At 38.4% G+C, this 20054-nt stretch overlaps 1 protein-coding gene across 3 annotated transcripts in view; it reads right to left on the reverse strand.

Moving 5' to 3' along the window:
* The window catches only part of kcnh1b (potassium voltage-gated channel, subfamily H (eag-related), member 1b), a 72005-nt gene that overhangs the window by 38818 nt on the left and 13133 nt on the right, over positions 1-20054 (reverse strand). For all 3 annotated transcript variants that reach the window (XR_016145931.1, XM_039657253.2, XM_039657255.2), the window contains 2 exons: positions 17624-18016; positions 7989-8418 (listed from right to left, as the gene is read on the reverse strand). Coding sequence is in view for 2 of the 3 variants with exons in the window: in XM_039657253.2 (XP_039513187.2) it covers positions 7989-8418; positions 17624-18016 (823 nt within the window). In the remaining variant the exon portion in view is untranslated. The remainder of the gene's footprint in view (positions 1-7988; positions 8419-17623; positions 18017-20054) is intronic.

Raw genomic sequence — 20054 nt, forward strand, 5'->3', positions numbered from 1 at the left:
ATAAGTACTTGATTTGAAATACAGCGATACATCCGCGATACATCCAAAGTTCAGGTGTAGCCTCACTTTCAATATTTGAAAAAAGAATCAAGAAATAAGACCAAACGTACTAAATACGTTTACAAAACTGGTTTGAAAAGAAAGGAAAAACCCTGAATTTTTTTGGAAGACATTTAAGACAACTCGAAATAGTAAGATGTGAAAATCCAATATTTTTGTGCAGGAAACAAATGTAAATCACATGTGGAAGTGAAAATCACGCGGTGAAGCTACAGCTGTCTGGAGGATAAAATGAGAATTAAATCTGTCTGTTGGACTGTAAAAATGAACTGAAAGTCTTCTGGTTGAACAGCAATGGATTCAAAAGGTCAGCTTCCTCATGGTTAACAGTAACTAGTCATTGTTATCCTTGTAATAAATCAGCTTTTGCAGAAACAGAATACTGGATGATGATGTGCAATTATATATAGCCTCTGATTGTTCATTTCAACAACACATGGTCATCGCTAGGGCTGTCAAACGATTAATCGCGATTAATTGCATCCAAAATAAAAGTTTGTGTTTAGATAATATATGTGGGTGCACTGTGTATAATTATTTTGTACATATATAAATACACACACATGCATGTATATTTAAGAAAAAAAATATTATTTGTATATAAAATATTTATATTTATATATAAAGTAAATTATATATGAATCTATATATAGTATATACATGAAAATATTTCTTAAATATATACAAGAATGTGTGTGTGTGTGTGTGTGTGTGTGTGTATATATATATATATATATATATATATATATTATGTAAACATAAACTTTTATTTTGGATGCGATTAATCACGATTAATCGTTTGACAGCCCTAGTCATCGCTTATTGTGCCAGTGCAAGGAAAGGTTTGCCAAAATTAAAATACTCTGATAAAGTACAGAAATACATTAACAAAGTAAACTACTATGAAGAAAAATCAGTAATTCTTATAATTGAATTATATCTCCATTTATACTTTATTTATAAAAGTATTACTATTCTATAATTATATTTATAGAGACTCATTAAGAACAGTTATAGTTACATTTATATTATTTTTATAATTATAAGTCATGCATTTGCTTTTTTAATGCACATGCTCATAATCCATTACACACTGACTTATAAGTTATTATAAAAATAATATAACGGTCCTTATAATGCAGTAAACATATTTAGAGAATAGTAATATTTACTTATATATAAGTAATGGGAGTATATACAGGGGTTGGACAATGAAACTGAAACACTGGCCAATGTTGGAAGTTTCACATCTATATGCCTGGCGGCCAATCTTCAGAGTGAAGCACGGGTGGATCAGTGATGGTTTGAGCTCCAATATCATGACAATCCTGATTGTATTTGATGGACATGACACTGCCGAGGACTACCAAACCCTTCTGGAGGATCATGAGCACCTGATGCTCAAACCGTGTATCAGCATGATCATGCACCAACACACACAGCAAGACTTGTGACAAAAGGGTTTGATGAAGATGAAAGTGACGTTGAACATGCACAGTTACCAGATCTAAATATTATTGAGGTGTTTTGGAGGAGCGAGTCCACCAGCATCATATAGTGATCTGGACACTGTTCTGGAAGAGGAACGGCTCAAAATCCTTCTGGTCACTGTGAAGGACTTCTATCTGTCATTCCCAAGATGAATTGGTGCTGTATTTGGATGCAAAATGAGGCCCTCACCATTACTAACAAATTATTGTGTTGTAAAACCAGGTGTTTCAGTTTCATTGTCCAACCCCTGTAATTCATTGGAAGTATGGTCTTCTTAGAAAGTGTTAAAAAAGCTGTTAAAAGCTACTCCACAACTGCACAGTATAGATAGTGCCAGAGTAAATCCATAGTAAATGTTGGTGTTTTGTGTATTGAAAAGCCTCTGGGTTTAGACTAGTTTAAATCACTGAGACGTGGGTTTCGTAGCAGAGATTTCAAACGTTCCAATGGAACGAATCATTCCGCTTTTGAAGCGTTTGCCTTTTTTTTAATGTGTTTTGTGGTTTGTGCTGAACATACCAAGTTTAGTAATGATACGCCAATGTGTTCCTTAAAAGACAGTAAATTATTGACTGAATTCAAAATGGCTGACAAGGTTGAACATTGCTGAACTAAAGAGATGGGTCTTGTGGTTTTTGGTCAAACTGTTCAGGTTTGGAAATGGATGAATGAGTGGATATTTTCTCATACACAATGCTTGTGTCCGTGCTTATTGGCCTATGTATAATGCCATGATCGCCTCAGTTTCTGCTGTAACATTAAAGTCCTAATTCACAAGGAAGTTTAAGAGCTCGTCACATCATGAAGACAGCCTTGCCATCACAGCTCAGCGACGCGTTAGCCTCCGTAGAGAAGAGACAACACTCTCATGCTAAACAAGCTGTTGACAAGCAGTACGAGACTCAGTAGTTAATGATGTAACCAGTCTGTGTGAGTCTGGCGTTGAGTCCCAAATCACATACTTCGCTACGGAAAACAGTATGCCAACCGAACATGTCCAATATAAAAAACAGAAAGCAAAAAGTCCCTGGATGATCTGAAGTGAGCATACGATGGACTTCTCTATCCCATGAGGCTATTTATAAACGGCAGTGAAGCGTGATATTTGTGATAATTGTTGGATATAGAATCACAGTGTTGCTGTAATGAAGTTAAAGACTCTCTAAATGAGTTTGGTGATTCAGATCAAGTGATGATTATGTTAAAACACAACCAACACCATCAGATCACCTGACTGTTCACCACTCAGTTTTAGCAGCCAGACAAAATCTAAAGTTATAAATGTAAGGCTCAAGAGCCCAACTAAAGCAAACACTGATCACCATAATGGTGAATTAACAATTTGATGCTTGTAGATCACGATAATGACAACATGGCAGATGTAGTATTCAATTTCATTCATTCATTCATACTATAAAGTATGCAAAGTATCTACTCAGACTACATGATTTCAGATGATTTCAGATTTGTCCTAACCAGTTGCAGCTACAACAAGCGACATGTGACATTTTGTTGCTCGTTTGGTTTCTATTTTTGTGATGTAGCTCTGGGTCACTCCACCCACACTGAGACATTATGTGTCTTGCTCCACATAGCTGTATAATATTAAACATTGCATATGGTATGGTTAATGTGGTTATGATTGTTGGGCATCACACATAAACTGTATGGATACAGGACATATCCGCCACAATATTGGTGTCGGCCGATAATTGATCATTTTTAATGTTATCGGTCCGATAAGAAGGTTTGGCCACTATATTAAAGCCGATAAAAAAACGATTATTTTCTTCAGTCAAGAAACTTCAGATCTGCACTGTTCACCATGGTTTTGAACTGCTTGAAATATGATTGAAATCATTTCAAAAAAAGGAAAATAAGGTTCAGTGCAACATGTGCAGCGCAAGTCTGTCATATCGGCTACATAAAATTATGACGAGAACACTGTAATTGTGTGTATGGGACATGGATTTTAATCCTGTGAACTTTTGTTTTTTAATCAGGCTCTCAAAATTATATAAAAATCTGGATTTATATTTATCAGCCAATATATCGGTAATCGGCTTTCAATTATATCGGTTATCGGTATCGGCCATCCTAATAAACTGCATCTTTCACAAGCTCTCAAGCATTTTGACCATGATTTGATTGCATCCCACCCGCTCTCAGAGGAGCTTTGCTAATGTAATAATCATCGCTTTTATGGTCTCTGTGTTCTCACTGAAGTGTAACACGCTTCTAATGAGCCTCCAGGGGGAGAAGAGACGAGAAAATGAGAATACAAACAGAATACAGGCCCCATGAGAGCTCGCTCGCTCTCTCTCATACAGTCAGACAAACTACTGAGACAAATACTGCCAATAAATAATTCTGCTAAATATATAGAAAGATCTACTTTAGGAAAATATGGGTTCTTAGAAAACTACTCTTTAAAAATATCAGATAGTACATTCAGTAAAAGTCATTAACAGTATTATCTTGAATGTATCATGTTCACCTGCTGCCTTGAAAATCGAAGTTCGCCCAACTTGAAGACTGCCTTTGTGTCAACTTAGAAATTAAAGTTAATGAGCTAATTAGGTGATTCATTGAGTGATGATGTTAACAAGCAGAATCACTGAAAGAGAAAAAAGGAAATTACTGAGACAAATTAGATCATAATGTATTTATACCACAATGCATGATGGGAGATTGATTGGTGGCACCCTGAATTATTGTCACCATTGTTGAGATTCATATGCTGATTATTGATGTCAGTGTGTCTAAATAAGATAATTTTTCAAAGTGTTTCGATCAGAACAATATTTATTTTGAATTATATTGAAAATATGGTAATTGTTAGCTATAGAATCACAGTGTTGCTGTAATCAACAAGTTAAGGACTCTCTAAATGAGTTTGGTGATTCAGGTCAAGTGATAATTATATTAAAACACAACCAACACCATCAGATCACCTTTTCTCTTTGTTTATCTGGCTGTTCACCACTCAGTTTTAGCAGCCAGACAAAATCTAAAGTTATAAATGTAAGGCTCAAGAGCCCAACTAAAGCAAACACTGATCACCATAATGGTGACTTAACAATTTGATTTTCTCCTATGGTGATTCTGCTTGTTAACATTGTATGTTTTAGTCTATGCTAAAATCAAATTTGTTTAAATTGGCATATAATCAACGAGGAAGTTGTATTGTATTGTGTTTTTATTGTTTTTAATGATATTTTATTGCTTTGTTCTGTTTTCATTGTGAAGCACAATGAAACCTAGGTGATTAATAGTGCTACTGTATATAAATACAATTGACATTGACATTCAATAATGATCAATCATCACTCAATGAATCACTTAATTAACTCATTAACTTTAATTTCTAAGTTGAAACAAAGGCCTTCTTCAAGCGAACTTCAATTTTCGCTTAAGAAAATTGTTAAGAACAGTTAAAACAGTTGATTAAATTTGTAATAATATTTTGCAATATTACAGATTTTATTGTATTTTTGATCAAACAAATGCATCTTTGGTGAGACTTTAAAAATAATTAAACTGAAAAAATTTTCCAGCCACAGACTTTTACTGGAGTGCATATAAAAATGGCCATGGTAATACCTTTTGTTATTGTTACCATTATTATACACTGGTACCAGCACTGTATTTTTATTAGTTTTGTAAAGTAAGTTTTGGCTGTGCCCATCTCTCAGCAATAACCCTGTATGTTAAACAGAAGTAGCCTGACTGTAGTCTGAGAGAGAGAGAGAGAGAGAGAGAGAGAGAGAGAGAGAGAGAGAGAGATCACTTTAGTGTGCTTCATTTCTTGCAGTGGCTCTAATCGAACTTCTCCCATCTCCACACACACACACAAACATGAGCAGCACATACATTTTTGCACACTCTTTAAATTCTCATTATTGTCATCTGAAAGGCTTTATTTTCTTTAAGCGAATTCTGAATTCTTATTCTCCGTGGTGTGTATGAGTGTTGAGTGTCACACTGACTGAATGTCTGCCTGCTGTGTTTGCTGTGCATCAGCAGGATCACACTGGGATCTTCTGTCTTTCTGTCAGTCTTCTCCCACTTTTATGACACTCCACATCAGCGTCACCCTCAGGCGGCCAACAGCACCACTCACACCCTGAACGGGGCAAACCCGCAGAGACCCTACACAACCACACTACACACGGCACTAGCACAAACACACACACTCAGGCAACAGCAGGTGATGATGTCCCAGTCAACAATTTGGGAAGGCGAGCACAGTGACCGCAGAGATTTAGGCTTTATGCTGGTAAAATCCAGTTATAAATATGCATTAAAATAACAAAAAGATACAGTTTTATTGTTTGTTTAGCTGTATTATGGTGCAGTCATTTTAACATGTCAACACTGAATTGAATAGAGCGGATTTGCAACTATACATCAACTAACTCCCAATAATTTGCAGCTATAAATGTCAACTAGCTCTCAATAATTTGCAGCTATACATGTCAACTAACTCTCAATAATTTAAACTTGTCAACTAACTCTCAATAATTTAAACTATACATGTCAATTAACTCTCAATAATTTGCAGCTATACATGTCAATTACCCCTCAATAATTTGCAGCTATAAATGTCAACTAACTCTGAATAATTTTCAACTATACATGTCAACTTACTCGCTATAATTTGGAGCTATACATGTCAACTAACTCTCAATAATTTGCAGTTATACATGTCAATTAACTCTCAATAATTTGCAGCTATACATGTCAACTAACTCTCAATAATTTAAACTATACATGTCAATTAACTCTCAATAATTTGCAACTATACATGTCAACTAACTCTCAATAATTTGCAACTATACATGTCAACTAACTCTCAATAATTTGCAGCTATACATGTCAACTAACTCTCAATAATTTGCAACTATACATGTCAACTAACTCTCAATAATTTGCAACTATACATGTCAACTTACTCGCTATAATTTGGAGCTATACATGTCAACTAACTCTCAATAATTTGCAGCTATACATGTCAACTAACTCTCAATAATTTAAACTATACATGTCAACTAACTCTCAATAATTTAAACTATACATGTCAATTAACTCTCAATAATTTGCAACTATACATATCAACTAACTCTCAATAATTTGCAACTATACATGTCAACTAACTCTCAATAATTTGCAGCTATACATGTCAACTAACTCTCAATAATTTGCAGCTATACATGTCAACTAACTCTCAATAATTTGCAACTATACATGTCAACTAACTCTCAATAATTTGCACATATACATGTCAATTAAATCTCAAAAATTTGCAACTATACATGTCAACTAACTCTCAATAATTTGCAACTATACATGTCAACTAACTCTCAATAATTTGCATCTATACATGTCAACTAACTCTCAATAATTTGCAACTATACATGTCAACTAACTCTCAATAATTTGCAACTATACATGTCAACTAACTCTCAATAATTTGCAGCTATACATGTCAACTAACTCTCAATAATTTGCAGCTATACATGTCAACTAACTCTCAATAATTTGCAACTATACATGTCAACTTACTCGCTATAATTTGGAGCTATACATGTCAACTAACTCTCAATAATTTGCAGCTATACATGTCAACTAACTCTCAATAATTTAAACTATACATGTCAACTAACTCTCAATAATTTAAACTATACATGTCAATTAACTCTCAATAATTTGCAACTATACATGTCAACTAACTCTCAATAATTTGCAACTATACATGTCAACTAACTCTCAATAATTTGCAGCTATACATGTCAACTAACTCTCAATAATTTGCAACTATACATGTCAACTTACTGGCTATAATTTGGAGCTATACATGTCAACTAACTCTCAATAATTTGCAGTTATACATGTCAATTAACTCTCAATAATTTGCAACTATACATGTCAACTAACTCTCAATAAGTAGCTTCATAAAGTGTGTGTAGTTAATTACTCTATATTTTATTTTCAAGTGTTCATGTTTTCATGTATTTAGATTAATAACTACAGTGTATCTACTTTTTTTTACTGCAGTTATCACTGTGTTCCTACAGTGCAGAAAAGTAGGGCCTAACTAAGTGATTATTTAAGGTTCTGCGTGCCCGAGTCTGGACTGAATGTTATCTAGAACAGCACAGGGCTCTATATAGATCGGAAGTTCCTCTGAGAGTCTGTCAACAGCAGATAAAACACCTGCAGTCCAAGTCTTTACAACAAACACGGTAACGCAGAACATCTTTACAGGGTTTTTTATTAAATAAAATTGCAGATTGTGATCTTTTCCTGATTGATGTTGTTTGAGGAAATTGATCCCTACACTAATGGATCCATTCTTTTGTTCCAGAAAGTGCGATTTATGTAGTACCACAGTGCAACTTGACTTTCCCATAGTGGTGGAGAAAGGTTTTACTCACAGCCAATCATCATCATGGCCACGGCGAAGATCTTCTCTCCATCTGTGGTGGGGGCGATGTTTCCGAAGCCAATACTGGTCAGGCTGGTCATGGTGAAATACAATGATGTGATGTAGACCGAGTCTTTGCTGGGACCCCCTTCCCACTTCCCCATGCCACTGGCGTTGAAGCGATATGGTGATCCGACAGATTCTCCCAGGAGATACAGCCAGCTGTCCGTACGGACCAAGTTGGATTCTTCATCAATGACCTCGTAGTCCCCAATGCTGTACCAGATGCAGGCCAACCAGTGGGCGGCCAGGCCGAACACACACACCAGCAACACCAGCACCGCTGCACCGTACTCGATGTAGTGGTCCAGCTTACGGGCCACTCGCCCGAGCCGCAACAAACGCACCACCTTCAGAGAACTGAACAGGCTGCTGATCCCCTGCAAGAAACAAGTCAACAAATGAGTTTGTGGTCATTTAGAAGATGTTACCCATACAGGCCAGTGAATGTTTCTAAAATCAAATTAATTTTTTTTTTCAATTTTAAAATCCCAATAGAATATCAAGCAAACTAAAAGCCTGTTCGAAAACGAAACGTTTGGTGCGAAGTCTGTTCAGTTTGACTTTCATACAGTATGTCGCCAATCTTTTGGCTATTATGGAGAGGTTTTCTAATCTCTTTTTCAATGAACCTCAAAGAAAGCCAACCAATTAGATTTTCACTCTTGGTCACATGCTCAATCCTGTTATCTTGATGAAGCTCATGAAGAGATTATTTAGCTAAGTGACAGTGAATAGCAGAGGAAGAACCCGGAAGCGGCTGGCTTATCTATGTACTCTTTTAACTCAATAGCGATTTCAAAATCGGCTGTTTGAAAACTTGTTTTGTCTTCTCTGTGACAGGTGGGTGTCAGAAATGGAAAGTTGCGCACCACTTTCCTTGTGTACCGCCATATTTTTACTTTGCCAAAAGAGCCACCTACTGTCAGAGAGTCAATCTGCACTTTCATTCAGCCTGTCAGCCTGTCTCCCTGTTTTCAATGTGAAATCGAAATTTGATTCTGTGCTATTGACAGTTTAAATGTTAGTATTGTGACGACTCTTAACCAACCAATTCAAAAATTCCCTGCAGAACCAGCTTAACCCTGGCTGGGATTCAACTGTATTCTGCATCAGCAGAGAAAGCAAGGATGACTGGTGTTGACGTGCCCAGCACAGGCGTCCTCTGCTGCTGTGGGAACCAGGACTGTGTGTGTGTGCGCTATAATCTCCTGCTCTGACACTCCTGCTCCAATACAGGCTCTGCTACAGTGGTCTGACAGCTTTGCAAAGCCCCAGAAAAATACAGCTTTGAGTGTGCACTTCCTACCGAGAGATTAAATGAATGAGTCTGTGCCAAAACCCAAACTGAGGACGGCACCTGACAGGTTGTGTCCGGCACTGCGCTGAAAGTCAACATGAAACTGAAAGTGGCTCAATTTACTTTCTAAATACCAATTCCTGATGTATCCATGCACATTATTTTAAAGAAAAAAGTTGTAGTTTTCATAGTCTATCATCAAAAAGTAATTGCTCATTTGCTCAAACACAAAGTTCTGTGTCTGCCAATAGCCAAATAAAGTAGTCCCGCCCCAAGCTCACACCATTGGATTAGACCAGTGGTTCCCAAACTGGTGTGCTTATGGTATGCAAACAAAATGCTGTGTTTTGCCAGTCATTCATTTATACCCCACCTTAAAATAATATTAAAACCGAGCATGTATTTCTCTCAGGTAAAATGCTGCATATAGTGTTAAATTAGAAAAATGGTAGTGCCGTAAAAGGTCAAATACATGACATCCAATCAAATGACATCATCTTTTGCAGACAAAACTGACTGCATCCACACAAACAGTGTGCATATGATTTCTTTATTTCTTTAACGCTATCTCGTTTTGAAACAACAGTGTATCATTTTTTGGGCAAGATATACCATCACTGCAACTATAAATGTCAACTAACTCTCAATAATTTGCAGCTATACATGTCAACTAACTCTCAATAATTTGCATCTATACATGTCAATTAACTCTCAATAATTTGCAACTATACATGTCAACTAACTCCCAATAATTTGCAGCTATACATGTCAACTAACTCTCAATAATTTGCATCTATACATGTCAACTAACTCTGAATAATTTGCAGATATACATGTCAACTAACTCCCAATAATTTGCAGCTAAACATGTCAACTAACTCTCAATAATTTGCATCTATACATGTCAATTAACTCTCAATAATTTGCAACTATACATGTCAACTAACTCTCAATAATTTGCAGATATACATGTCAACTAACTCTCAATAATTTGCAGCTATACATGTCAACTAACTCTCAATAATTTGCATCTATACATGTCAACGAACTCTCAATAATTTGCAGCTATACATGTCAACTGACTCTCAATAATTTGCAACTATACATGTCAATTAACTCTCAATAATTTGCAGCTATACATGTCAACTGACTCTCAATAATTTGCAGCTATACATGTCAACTAACTCTCAAAAATTTGCAACTATACATGTCAACTAATTCTCAATAATTTGCAACTATACATGTCAACTAACACTCAATAATTTGCAGATATACATGTCAACTAACTCTCAAAAATTTGCAACTATACATGTCAACTTGCTCCCAATAATTTGCAACTATACATCAACTAACTCTCAATAATTTGCAGCTATACATGTCAACTAACTCTCAATAATTTGCAGCTATACATGTCAACTAACTTTCAATAATTTGCAGCTATACATGTCAACTAACTCTCAATAATTTGCAGCTATACATGTCAACTAACTCTCAATAATTTGCAGCTATACATGTCAACTAACTCTCAATAATTTGCAACTATACATGTCAACTATCTCTCAATAATTTGCAACTATACATGTCAACTAACTCAATAATTTGCATCTATACATGTCAACGAACTCTCAATAATTTGCAGCTATACATGTCAACTAACTCTCAATAATTTGCAACTATACATGTCAACTATCTCTCAATAATTTGCAGCTATACATGTCAACTGACTCTCAATAATTTGCAGTTATACATGTCAACTAACTCTCAAAAATTTGCAACTATACATGTCAACTAATTCTCAATAATTTGCAACTATACATGTCAACTAACACTCAATAATTTGCAGATATACATGTCAACTAACTCTCAAAAATGTGCAACTATACATGTCAACTTGCTCCCAATAATTTGCAACTATACATCAGCTAACTCTCAATAATTTGCAGCTATACATGTCAACTAACTCTCAATAATTTGCAGCTATACATGTCAACTAACTCTCAATAATTTGCAGCTATACATGTCATCTAACTCTCAATAATTTGCAACTATACACGTCAGCTAACTCTCAATAATTTGCAGCTATACATGTCAACTAACTAGGGCTGTTGCGGTTATGGAATTTCCCTTGCGGTAATATTGAGTGGCTCAATAGCGCAATATGCGGTATTACCGCCATTTATTTATTTAATTTATATGTTTTTGTTGCTATATAAATACATTTTACGATGTGGACAAAAACGAGGACATTTTCAGTAACCATTGTAACTGAAACTAAACAGCGTCTACAGTATATGCGCATTGAAAGACTTTCACTCAGCGCGCATATTGTTATGACAACGGACTTTGAGCGAGTCATTGAACCGTTCATTCAACGAACACGTTTAAAAAAGCTGATTCATTAAAGAGATGTAAAGAAACAATATGTTAATTATTTTTAACATTGATGTTCAACTTTTCAAGGCTCAGCTGAGCAGCAATGCGTCGCATGGGCAACGCTGAAGCTGATGCTTCACTTATTAGAGACCCATTGATTCAATGCGTGACTCACTGATTTTATTTCGGCTTCCTTGTGCTGTGGGATGCTGACCAACGCTGCTGCTGACGCGCATTTGTGGGAAAATACCCGTGAAGAGAACGTTAAAATGATGATGCTATCTCGCTTTGAAGCAACAGTATATAATTTTTCTGGGCAAGATATACCATCACTATCTAATCCATTGAAATGGTAATGCAATTTTATGATGTACTTTGATTAGACAGTGATGGTATATCTTGCCCAAAGCGAGATAGCGTGATCGGAGAATATTATTATTATTATTATTAAATATATCCATGTGTTTCCTGGAGATAAATGTAAATCTTCATGAGAAATTTTAAGCAGATACAAAATCAGAACAAAATGTTCATCCACCATTTGATGCACACTTGTATTCAGGTATGAAATGCCCTTTATGTTTTTTTAAAAGTTTCTAATCAGACAATATTTAAACAAGTCCAGCCTTTTTTCTTCTCATTGAGAGATGACTAAACTGAGTTGCAAAGCACATTTCATAACGACTTTAAGGTCTATATTAAAGCTGCAAGTTTATTTAATACCTAAAATCCTGTGCCTGTGCATCCTACAAAGCTGGACTTATTTATAGACCAGACTTTTCTACTATTCCAAAAAAAATCATCCATTGTAAAGCAGTTAAAAATGTTTGGGACACTTAGACATTTTACAATACACAGCTGTCAGGGTAAGGGTGTCCGGATCCAACACACTGCTATCATTAAACCGATGTTTGTACAGAGCCACACACAGAGCGAACACAATCCACATTAACCATTCGTACTCTTGAAGAATCCTGAATCCCTCACTCACAACAAGCCTGGGATGATGCGTCTCTGTCTTTTCCACTATTCAGAGAATGTAAACGTACATATCTCATTTCGAACATGAATTATTCAATTACGTGGCTCTTTCCACTGCAGTCTTCATTCCGGAAACACACATGCTATTTTTGTGGGCTTCTGAGACTGTGCTGAATCACATGAACCGCTAATGAACATGACTTCTACGTGACATTGCTTTTGAGTGGGGATAAGATGTCTAGTAGCTGCTGATTTTGTCCCACACACTAAACGTTCTGATGCAGATATCAGATATTGAGAGATGTTGATGCTTAGCTAGAGGTTCATTTAGTTGCAAAAACACAACATGTGTGCCCATTTACTGTTGATATGCAGATGCCTCAATAAAGAGATTGAAATCCCTTTTAGTGTTTTTATTAAAGCTTCTCAGTGTTTATTGCAATTATTCAGCTTCCCGCCGTCTACAGTGCAGGATAAGCTGAGAGTAAAGCTATGCTTGAACAACACTGGTAATGATGGCTGCTGGGATCCACTAGCCATTAATGATGATGATGCATTCTGAAGTTATAAAGTGATGAATCACTGACAAATGGATTTTACAATTCTCGGCGGGTGCAAAGCCTGTGTCTCCTATGGCAGTTTTCTTTCTGTGGTAAACCGCAGCGATTCCAAGATTCCAAGACGCATGATCCAGCGATATCTCTCACAGAAAATCACTGGCAGCTTCATTCACAGACATCCCGAGGGAAACACCTGACATGCTTGGATCAAATCAATCCTGAAAACGCCGCTTCAGTGTGGCAAAGCCATCAACACTGACGGTGAGGCTATAATGCAATTTTAGCAGAAAGATTGAGACTGACAAGGGCTCATGCTTGCAGACACCACTTCCTGTAGTTTTTGAAATAACACTTTACACTCTCAGAAACAAAATGATCTTTAGGGTGTAAAACGTCTCAGTTACTCTAGAAGAGGGAAAACCTCTTTTCTTGAGAACACTGAAGCCAACAATTATCCATGTAATTTGAATTCATTTAAAACGCATGTTTGAGGCAGCTTGGGCGCTTATTGGCTGCTCTGCGGCAACTGCTGCAACCTATCGAGGGACTGCTTATGACACAAACACCAATGAGGGTGTTGGCGTCCTCAGTCGTCATGTCTCACGCGAATGGGCGTGGCTTATGCCTATATAAGCCAGAGCTCGATAGGATTCTCTTTGGTTTTCATCAGCTGAAGCAAAACCAAATGGCAGCACAAGCACAACAGGGTTACGCAACACTCGTTCCCTCTTCTGGAGAGAACCGAGGTAACGTTAGTAACCGAGACATTCTCTTATGAGAGTACTGTCGTGTTGCGTAAGCTAGCTTACGCCAATTTAAAACGCAGTGTGTGCTAAATCTACCACAACACTGACCCCAAGGGCGAGTGCCCTGGGGCCTCATTTATAAAACTTTGCGTAGGATTTGCGTCAGAAGTGGCGTACGGATGAAACATAGGACGTGCGTACGCACAGAAATATTCGGATTTATAAAACCATCCTACGCATTTTTCCCTTCATAAATCACAATCAATTCTAAATGTAGCGCAGCTTTTGCGGCTTCATGTCACGCCCATAGTTGCCCATAAATAGTCCGTGAAACGCCCAAAAGATAATATTCATGAACTGCGAAATCATGTTAAACACAGAGAGGAAATAAAAAAAATCAGCGCAAATGTAATTTCTTGCAGCTTTCTGAATTGTTGAGACACGTCATACGTTATTTTATCAAAAATAAAACAAACTAAAGGAATACCATGATTCCGTAGATTATGAAGACATTTTTACTATGAAAACAACTTTGCCCAGTGGACAAATAATATTTATCGATCTATCTATATATCTCCCTATTATCGATCTATCTGACTGACTATCTAATTGCTAAATCTGCTCCGTTAGACAAACATATTGGCGAGAATATCAGTTTTGTACATTATTTCGTTCTGTTTACCATCTTATTTATGAGGATGAATAGCATACCAATATTATAGCAGAAAATATTTAACTTTCTTTTTTGAAATATGTGTTAACTTGCATTTCTGTTACAGATCGATTAAACGGTGTTCGTGTAGGCTGTTAATTGTAAGCTGTTAAGACTTGCTTTGTGAAGTCTTTGTTTTATTTATGAGAGGCAGTATTGCAATTTATTTTACACAACCTTCAGTTTCACACACTTTCACGTGTTTTTTCCAACTGCCGACGGTGTCGCCATTTCTCATTTCACCCGTTTCTGTGCGTACGCCTGGGTCAGAGCTTGCGTGAAGGACCGCACATTTTACCGTCAAGTTTGCTTTTTATAAATATCAACTATTGCGTGGAGAGCGGCGTACGCCTTCTTTTGTGCGTACGCAACGTTTATAAATGAGGCCCCTGATCTCATATTATATGGAGATAAAAAAAAAGCAGAAGGATGGCTTTAAAGGGTGGACTAACCCTTTAATAATAATGATATAAGGCAAATGTGGTGACCTAAAGTGAACAAGGGTGCTTAACACTGTATAACAGTCTGAGGAGGCATTAGCCTGCCTGAACTGAAACTTGCAGTTTGCGGAAGCTTGCATGCAGAACTGAGCAGATTAACTAGACTGATAACAATCTAGCTTGAAGAGCGGGAACTTCCAGGTTATAGAACCTTATAAATGTAGACGGAGAGCCCCAGATGGCCGCCATACAGATATCTTGAAGAGAAATCAATCTTCCTAACATTGTCCGGGAAGCAGGCACACTCTGTCAGTTCAAATCTAGACTAAAAACACATCTCTTTGGCCTGAATTCCTGAATTCAAAATTAGGCTGCATAGTTTAGATCAGACGGAACCGGGAACACGTCCCGTAAATCCTGATGTACTTGGTACATCATAAGAAGGATGGCTGTTTATCCCGAGGGACCCTCTATTGTGGACCTGCGCCTGGATCCATCCCGACTCATCCTTAAGTGCCGGCCTCATCGACACGACAGCAATCAACATCTCGTCTCCAAACGGGTGTGATTACTTCGACTTCCAAACAGATGGAAATGGACAAATACCCTTAATGTTTCGATCCAATTTGTTTTGTAATGCTGCCCGAATCACACACTGTTCCTTCGTTGGCCAGCGACTGAGCCTGGGTTCTCCCAAGGTTTTTTTCTCCATTCAGTCCCTGATGGAGTTTGGGTTCCTTGCCACTGTTGCCTTGGCTTTTGGCTTGCATGGTTGGGGACATTTAATATTCAACAATATTATTGATCTGTTTTGTATTATTTTCATGTTATCACTGTGAAGCTGCTTTGATACAATCTGTATTGTAGAAAGTGCTATATAAATAAAGGTGACTTGACTTGACTTGACTGGTGGAATGTTGCCCAGAGGGCAACAAAGGCCCTTAGATGCATAAGCCAGTGAGATAGCGTCCACTGTCCACCTGCAAAGGCTATGTTTTGAGTCGGCTAGACCTTTAGATCAGCCACCAAAAGAGCTGTTCTGACTGTCTGTAAGCAGCTGAACTTTCCCCGTAAATTCTCAGGTAAATTCTCAGTGACTGACCGTGCAAATTGTGCCCCCGGCCTGTGAGAGGAGATCTCTCCTCAACGGGACAGGCCATGGAGCCTGGCTCTGAAGCTGCATCAGATTTGGTTTGGCCAGAACAGAGCTACAGAGGAACCATTCTCCCTGATACACTTGATTACCTGTGATAACAGCGTGATTTGCAGGAAAGCATAGAGAAGGTGGCTGGGCCTTGTTCTAGCACATATAACTGTGCTGCAGTGACTTGGGCAAACTGAGTAGAGATGCGCGGATGGGCTATTACTTCATCCGCAACCGCATCACAAAACTCATAATCCGTCCGCCATCCATCCGCACCAACGATTTTGACCAATTTTCAAAACCGCGCCATCCACTGATTGGGCGATACAAGGCGCTGCTGATGACAGCCGCGAGACTAGAAAGCTCTCAGAATATCAGCAGTGAACTCCGTCTCCGATCGGCACGCAGGGACAAAAATAAATAAATTAAACGCACTTCGGCAAACCTGACTGTGGCGAGGGGGGCGTGATTTTGCGAAGTCTGTAGCGGGAGAGAAAGGAAAGCTTCCTTCCACACACACTGAACCTCTTCACACTGATCTTATCTGATAGGCTACTGTACAATATTTTCATTGTAGCCTAATAGAAAACGCATTTTGGCACATAATTTGGTTCAACCAAACCAATTGAGTAAAATGACTTCACCAAGTACAACATGCTCCTGAATCAACAAATTTGTTGATGCTGGAACATCATCTTATCAGCCAATCAGATTTGAGGTACAAGTTTACAGATTATGTCAAGTTTAGGCTTACAACCAGAGTTAGGTACTTCATACTTCATACAACATACTTAGCAGAATGTTGTTCGAGGACCAACAAAATATGTTGACCAACTTTGCAAAATCAAGATGTGTGAATCCTGCTTCAACTTAAGCAGGAGAAAAAAACCTTGGGATATCCCAGGCTACTCCAGGGAGCCAGTTCTCTAGATAAACAATCAGTCATCTTAAACAACAAGGGCAATATGTACTTTTTAGGGGTAGTTAAAGGGTTAGTTCACCCAAAAATGATTTTTTATTATTATTTTTTACTCCCTATTAAAATATTTGGAAGAATGTTTTAATCAAACAGATCTCATTCCCCATGGGGAATGAGATCTGTTTGATTAAAACATTTTTCCAAATATCTTCCTTTGTGTTCAGCAGAACAAAGAAACACATAGAGGTTTGGAACAACATGAGGGTGAGTAAATACTGACAGAATTTTCATTTTTGGGTGAACTAATCCTTTAAAGTAAAAAGGTGCCCCTTTGAGGGTACTGCCCCAGTAACAACCTGTTGTATCCCTAAAGGGACAGTGTACAATCGGTGAAGAGAGCGGAAACTCACCTCGTCAACATTCTCAAAGGCATTAATGACGTCGTAAGGAAGACAAGAGAGGAGGTCGATGACGAACCAGGTCTTCACGTAGTTCATGCGTATAAGTTTTGGGTCTGAGATCACCTCCCCAGCGGGTCCAACAAAGGTGGTGTGGAAGTTGAGCACGATGTCCACCAGGAATATCACATCCACAATGCTGTCTACGACCAGCCACGTGACGTTGTTTTGCTTGGTCTTGAAGGACACGTTGTAGGGGACCATGATGGCCGTGTAGAAGGTGAGGATGAGGATCACCCAGTCCCAGGTGGTCTTGAAGGTGCAGTAGTGCAGGATGATGTGCGGAGGGGTTTTCGGAGCCTCTTGCTTGTACTGCGGGAGGATGTCCGAGCCAAGCTGCAGTACCTGAGAGGGAATAAGGGGAGGACAGGGTGTAACTATCCGGACAAAAGTTATGAACATTTTGGAAGACAGTATGGTAACATTTCCTTTCCTTCCGTCACATTAAATTTTGGCAGTACATTCCCATATTTTTTTGTTCCATAAGGGTAAACTCTAACCAAGAGACTGACAGGTAAGAGTGCACGAGACGAGTGTTTCCGCACATTTGTGACAGAGACAGCCTGAATCTGGGAATGGAGATTTGCACACACTTGCTTCTATCCAAAGTAACTTAAGCCAAGAGCAGACAAGGAGACAGAAGAAGCTCATCCCCCTTTCAAGTCTGCACCAAAAAGCTCCAGATCAGAGCCAACTCAGTGTGTGTCTGCGTCTCAATCGGCTCCCTATAGTTTAGTAGTCAGGGCACTGGTCAGGGAGTCGGACATTTTAAGGTGCGCTGAAACATTCGCTCCCTAAAAAGTCCCTCAATGCACTGTGAAATCAGCGAGCATCAATGCTCACTATGTCAATGCACACTATGTCAATGCTCACTTGTCAGTGCTCATATGTCAATAGTCATATGTCAATGCTCACTATGTTCCCTTAACACGATAGATGTTTAAAAAAAATACAAACCATCATTTAAGTATATTTCAAACATAAATATGAAAATAAGTGATAATACATAAATAAATTAGGGCAAACGATTACTCGTGAATATTCCAAAATAAAAGTTTGTGTTTACATAATATATGTGGGTGCACTGTGTTTAATTATTTTATATATAAATACACACACATGCATGTATATTTAAGAAAAAAATATTATTTATATATAAAATATTTATATATAATATAAATTATATATAAATGTATATACAGTATTGTTACGGAGCAGGCTCCCGCTCCGCCTCCTCTCAACCAGCAGAGGGAGCCATCACCGGAGTATTAATCATAGCAGGACTCCATTCTCCATAATGCACCACTACTGGGACTGATTACACACACACCTGAATCTCATCGGACTTCCTATATAAGCCACACTCATACATTCACCCAGTGCGAAGTATTGCATTGCCACGGCTGTAATGACTGAGCGTTTTTCCCTTGCCTGCCTTTCCTGTGTACCGACCTTGATCTGTTCTGCCACTCTCGTTAGTCTGCTGCCTGCCCCGACCCGGATTGTTTTGGATTATTGTTGTTTGCTGCCTGTCCTGATTCTCTGCCTGTTATTCGACCATTCTCTGAGCCTGTTCTGTGATAACCCTGCCTTGCCTATCTCTGACCCTTGCCTGTCTGACTTACCTTCAATAAAGCTGCATATGGATTCAAACATGTCTCGGGTGCCGTTACAGAATACTTCGCCTACCACGAATCCAGCAGCGGTCTTACAGATCTCATCCGAGCTCACGTCCCAAGCCTCACGCCTTGATCTTCATCATCAGCAACTCAGCCACCTGACGACTCTCACGGAGAAGCTGGTCCAAGGTTTGCAAGAGCTACGATCCGCCATCGCTAATCCGCCTACTACACCTGTTAATCCTCCGGTAGAGAATCCACCAGTGAACCCCACAACTTCCTTAGCCCCGAGACTGGCGTTTCCGGACAAATTCGACGGTAATCCGACCAAATGTAAAGGGTTTCTTCTCCAATGCACCCTCTTCGTAGAACAACAACCATCCCTGTACAGTACGGATTCCAGTCGAATCGCATTTGTTTGCTCCCTGCTCACCGGACGAGCACTGGAATGGGCGACAGCGGTGTGGAATAATACCAGTTCTTCGTTCACTTCGTTCAGCGAGTTCGTTCAACAATTCCGTCAAGTCTTCGAACATACATCTGAACAGGGGGATGCCGGTGAACAGTTATTGACTCTCTCTCAAGGGAATAGATCCGCAGCGGATTATGCTCTCGCCTTCCGCACCCTCGCAGCACAAACCAACTGGGTAGAGAGCACATTAAAAACTCTATTCCGCAAAGGACTTTCTATTGAGCTACAGTCAGAACTCGCCTGCCGTGATGAAGGTAAATCCTTATCTGAGTTTATCAACCTGGCCATCCAA

Source organism: Pimephales promelas, chromosome 2 (assembly GCF_988280905.1).
Source record: "Pimephales promelas chromosome 2, fPimPro1.hap1.1, whole genome shotgun sequence".
Taxonomy (NCBI): domain Eukaryota; kingdom Metazoa; phylum Chordata; class Actinopteri; order Cypriniformes; family Leuciscidae; genus Pimephales; species Pimephales promelas.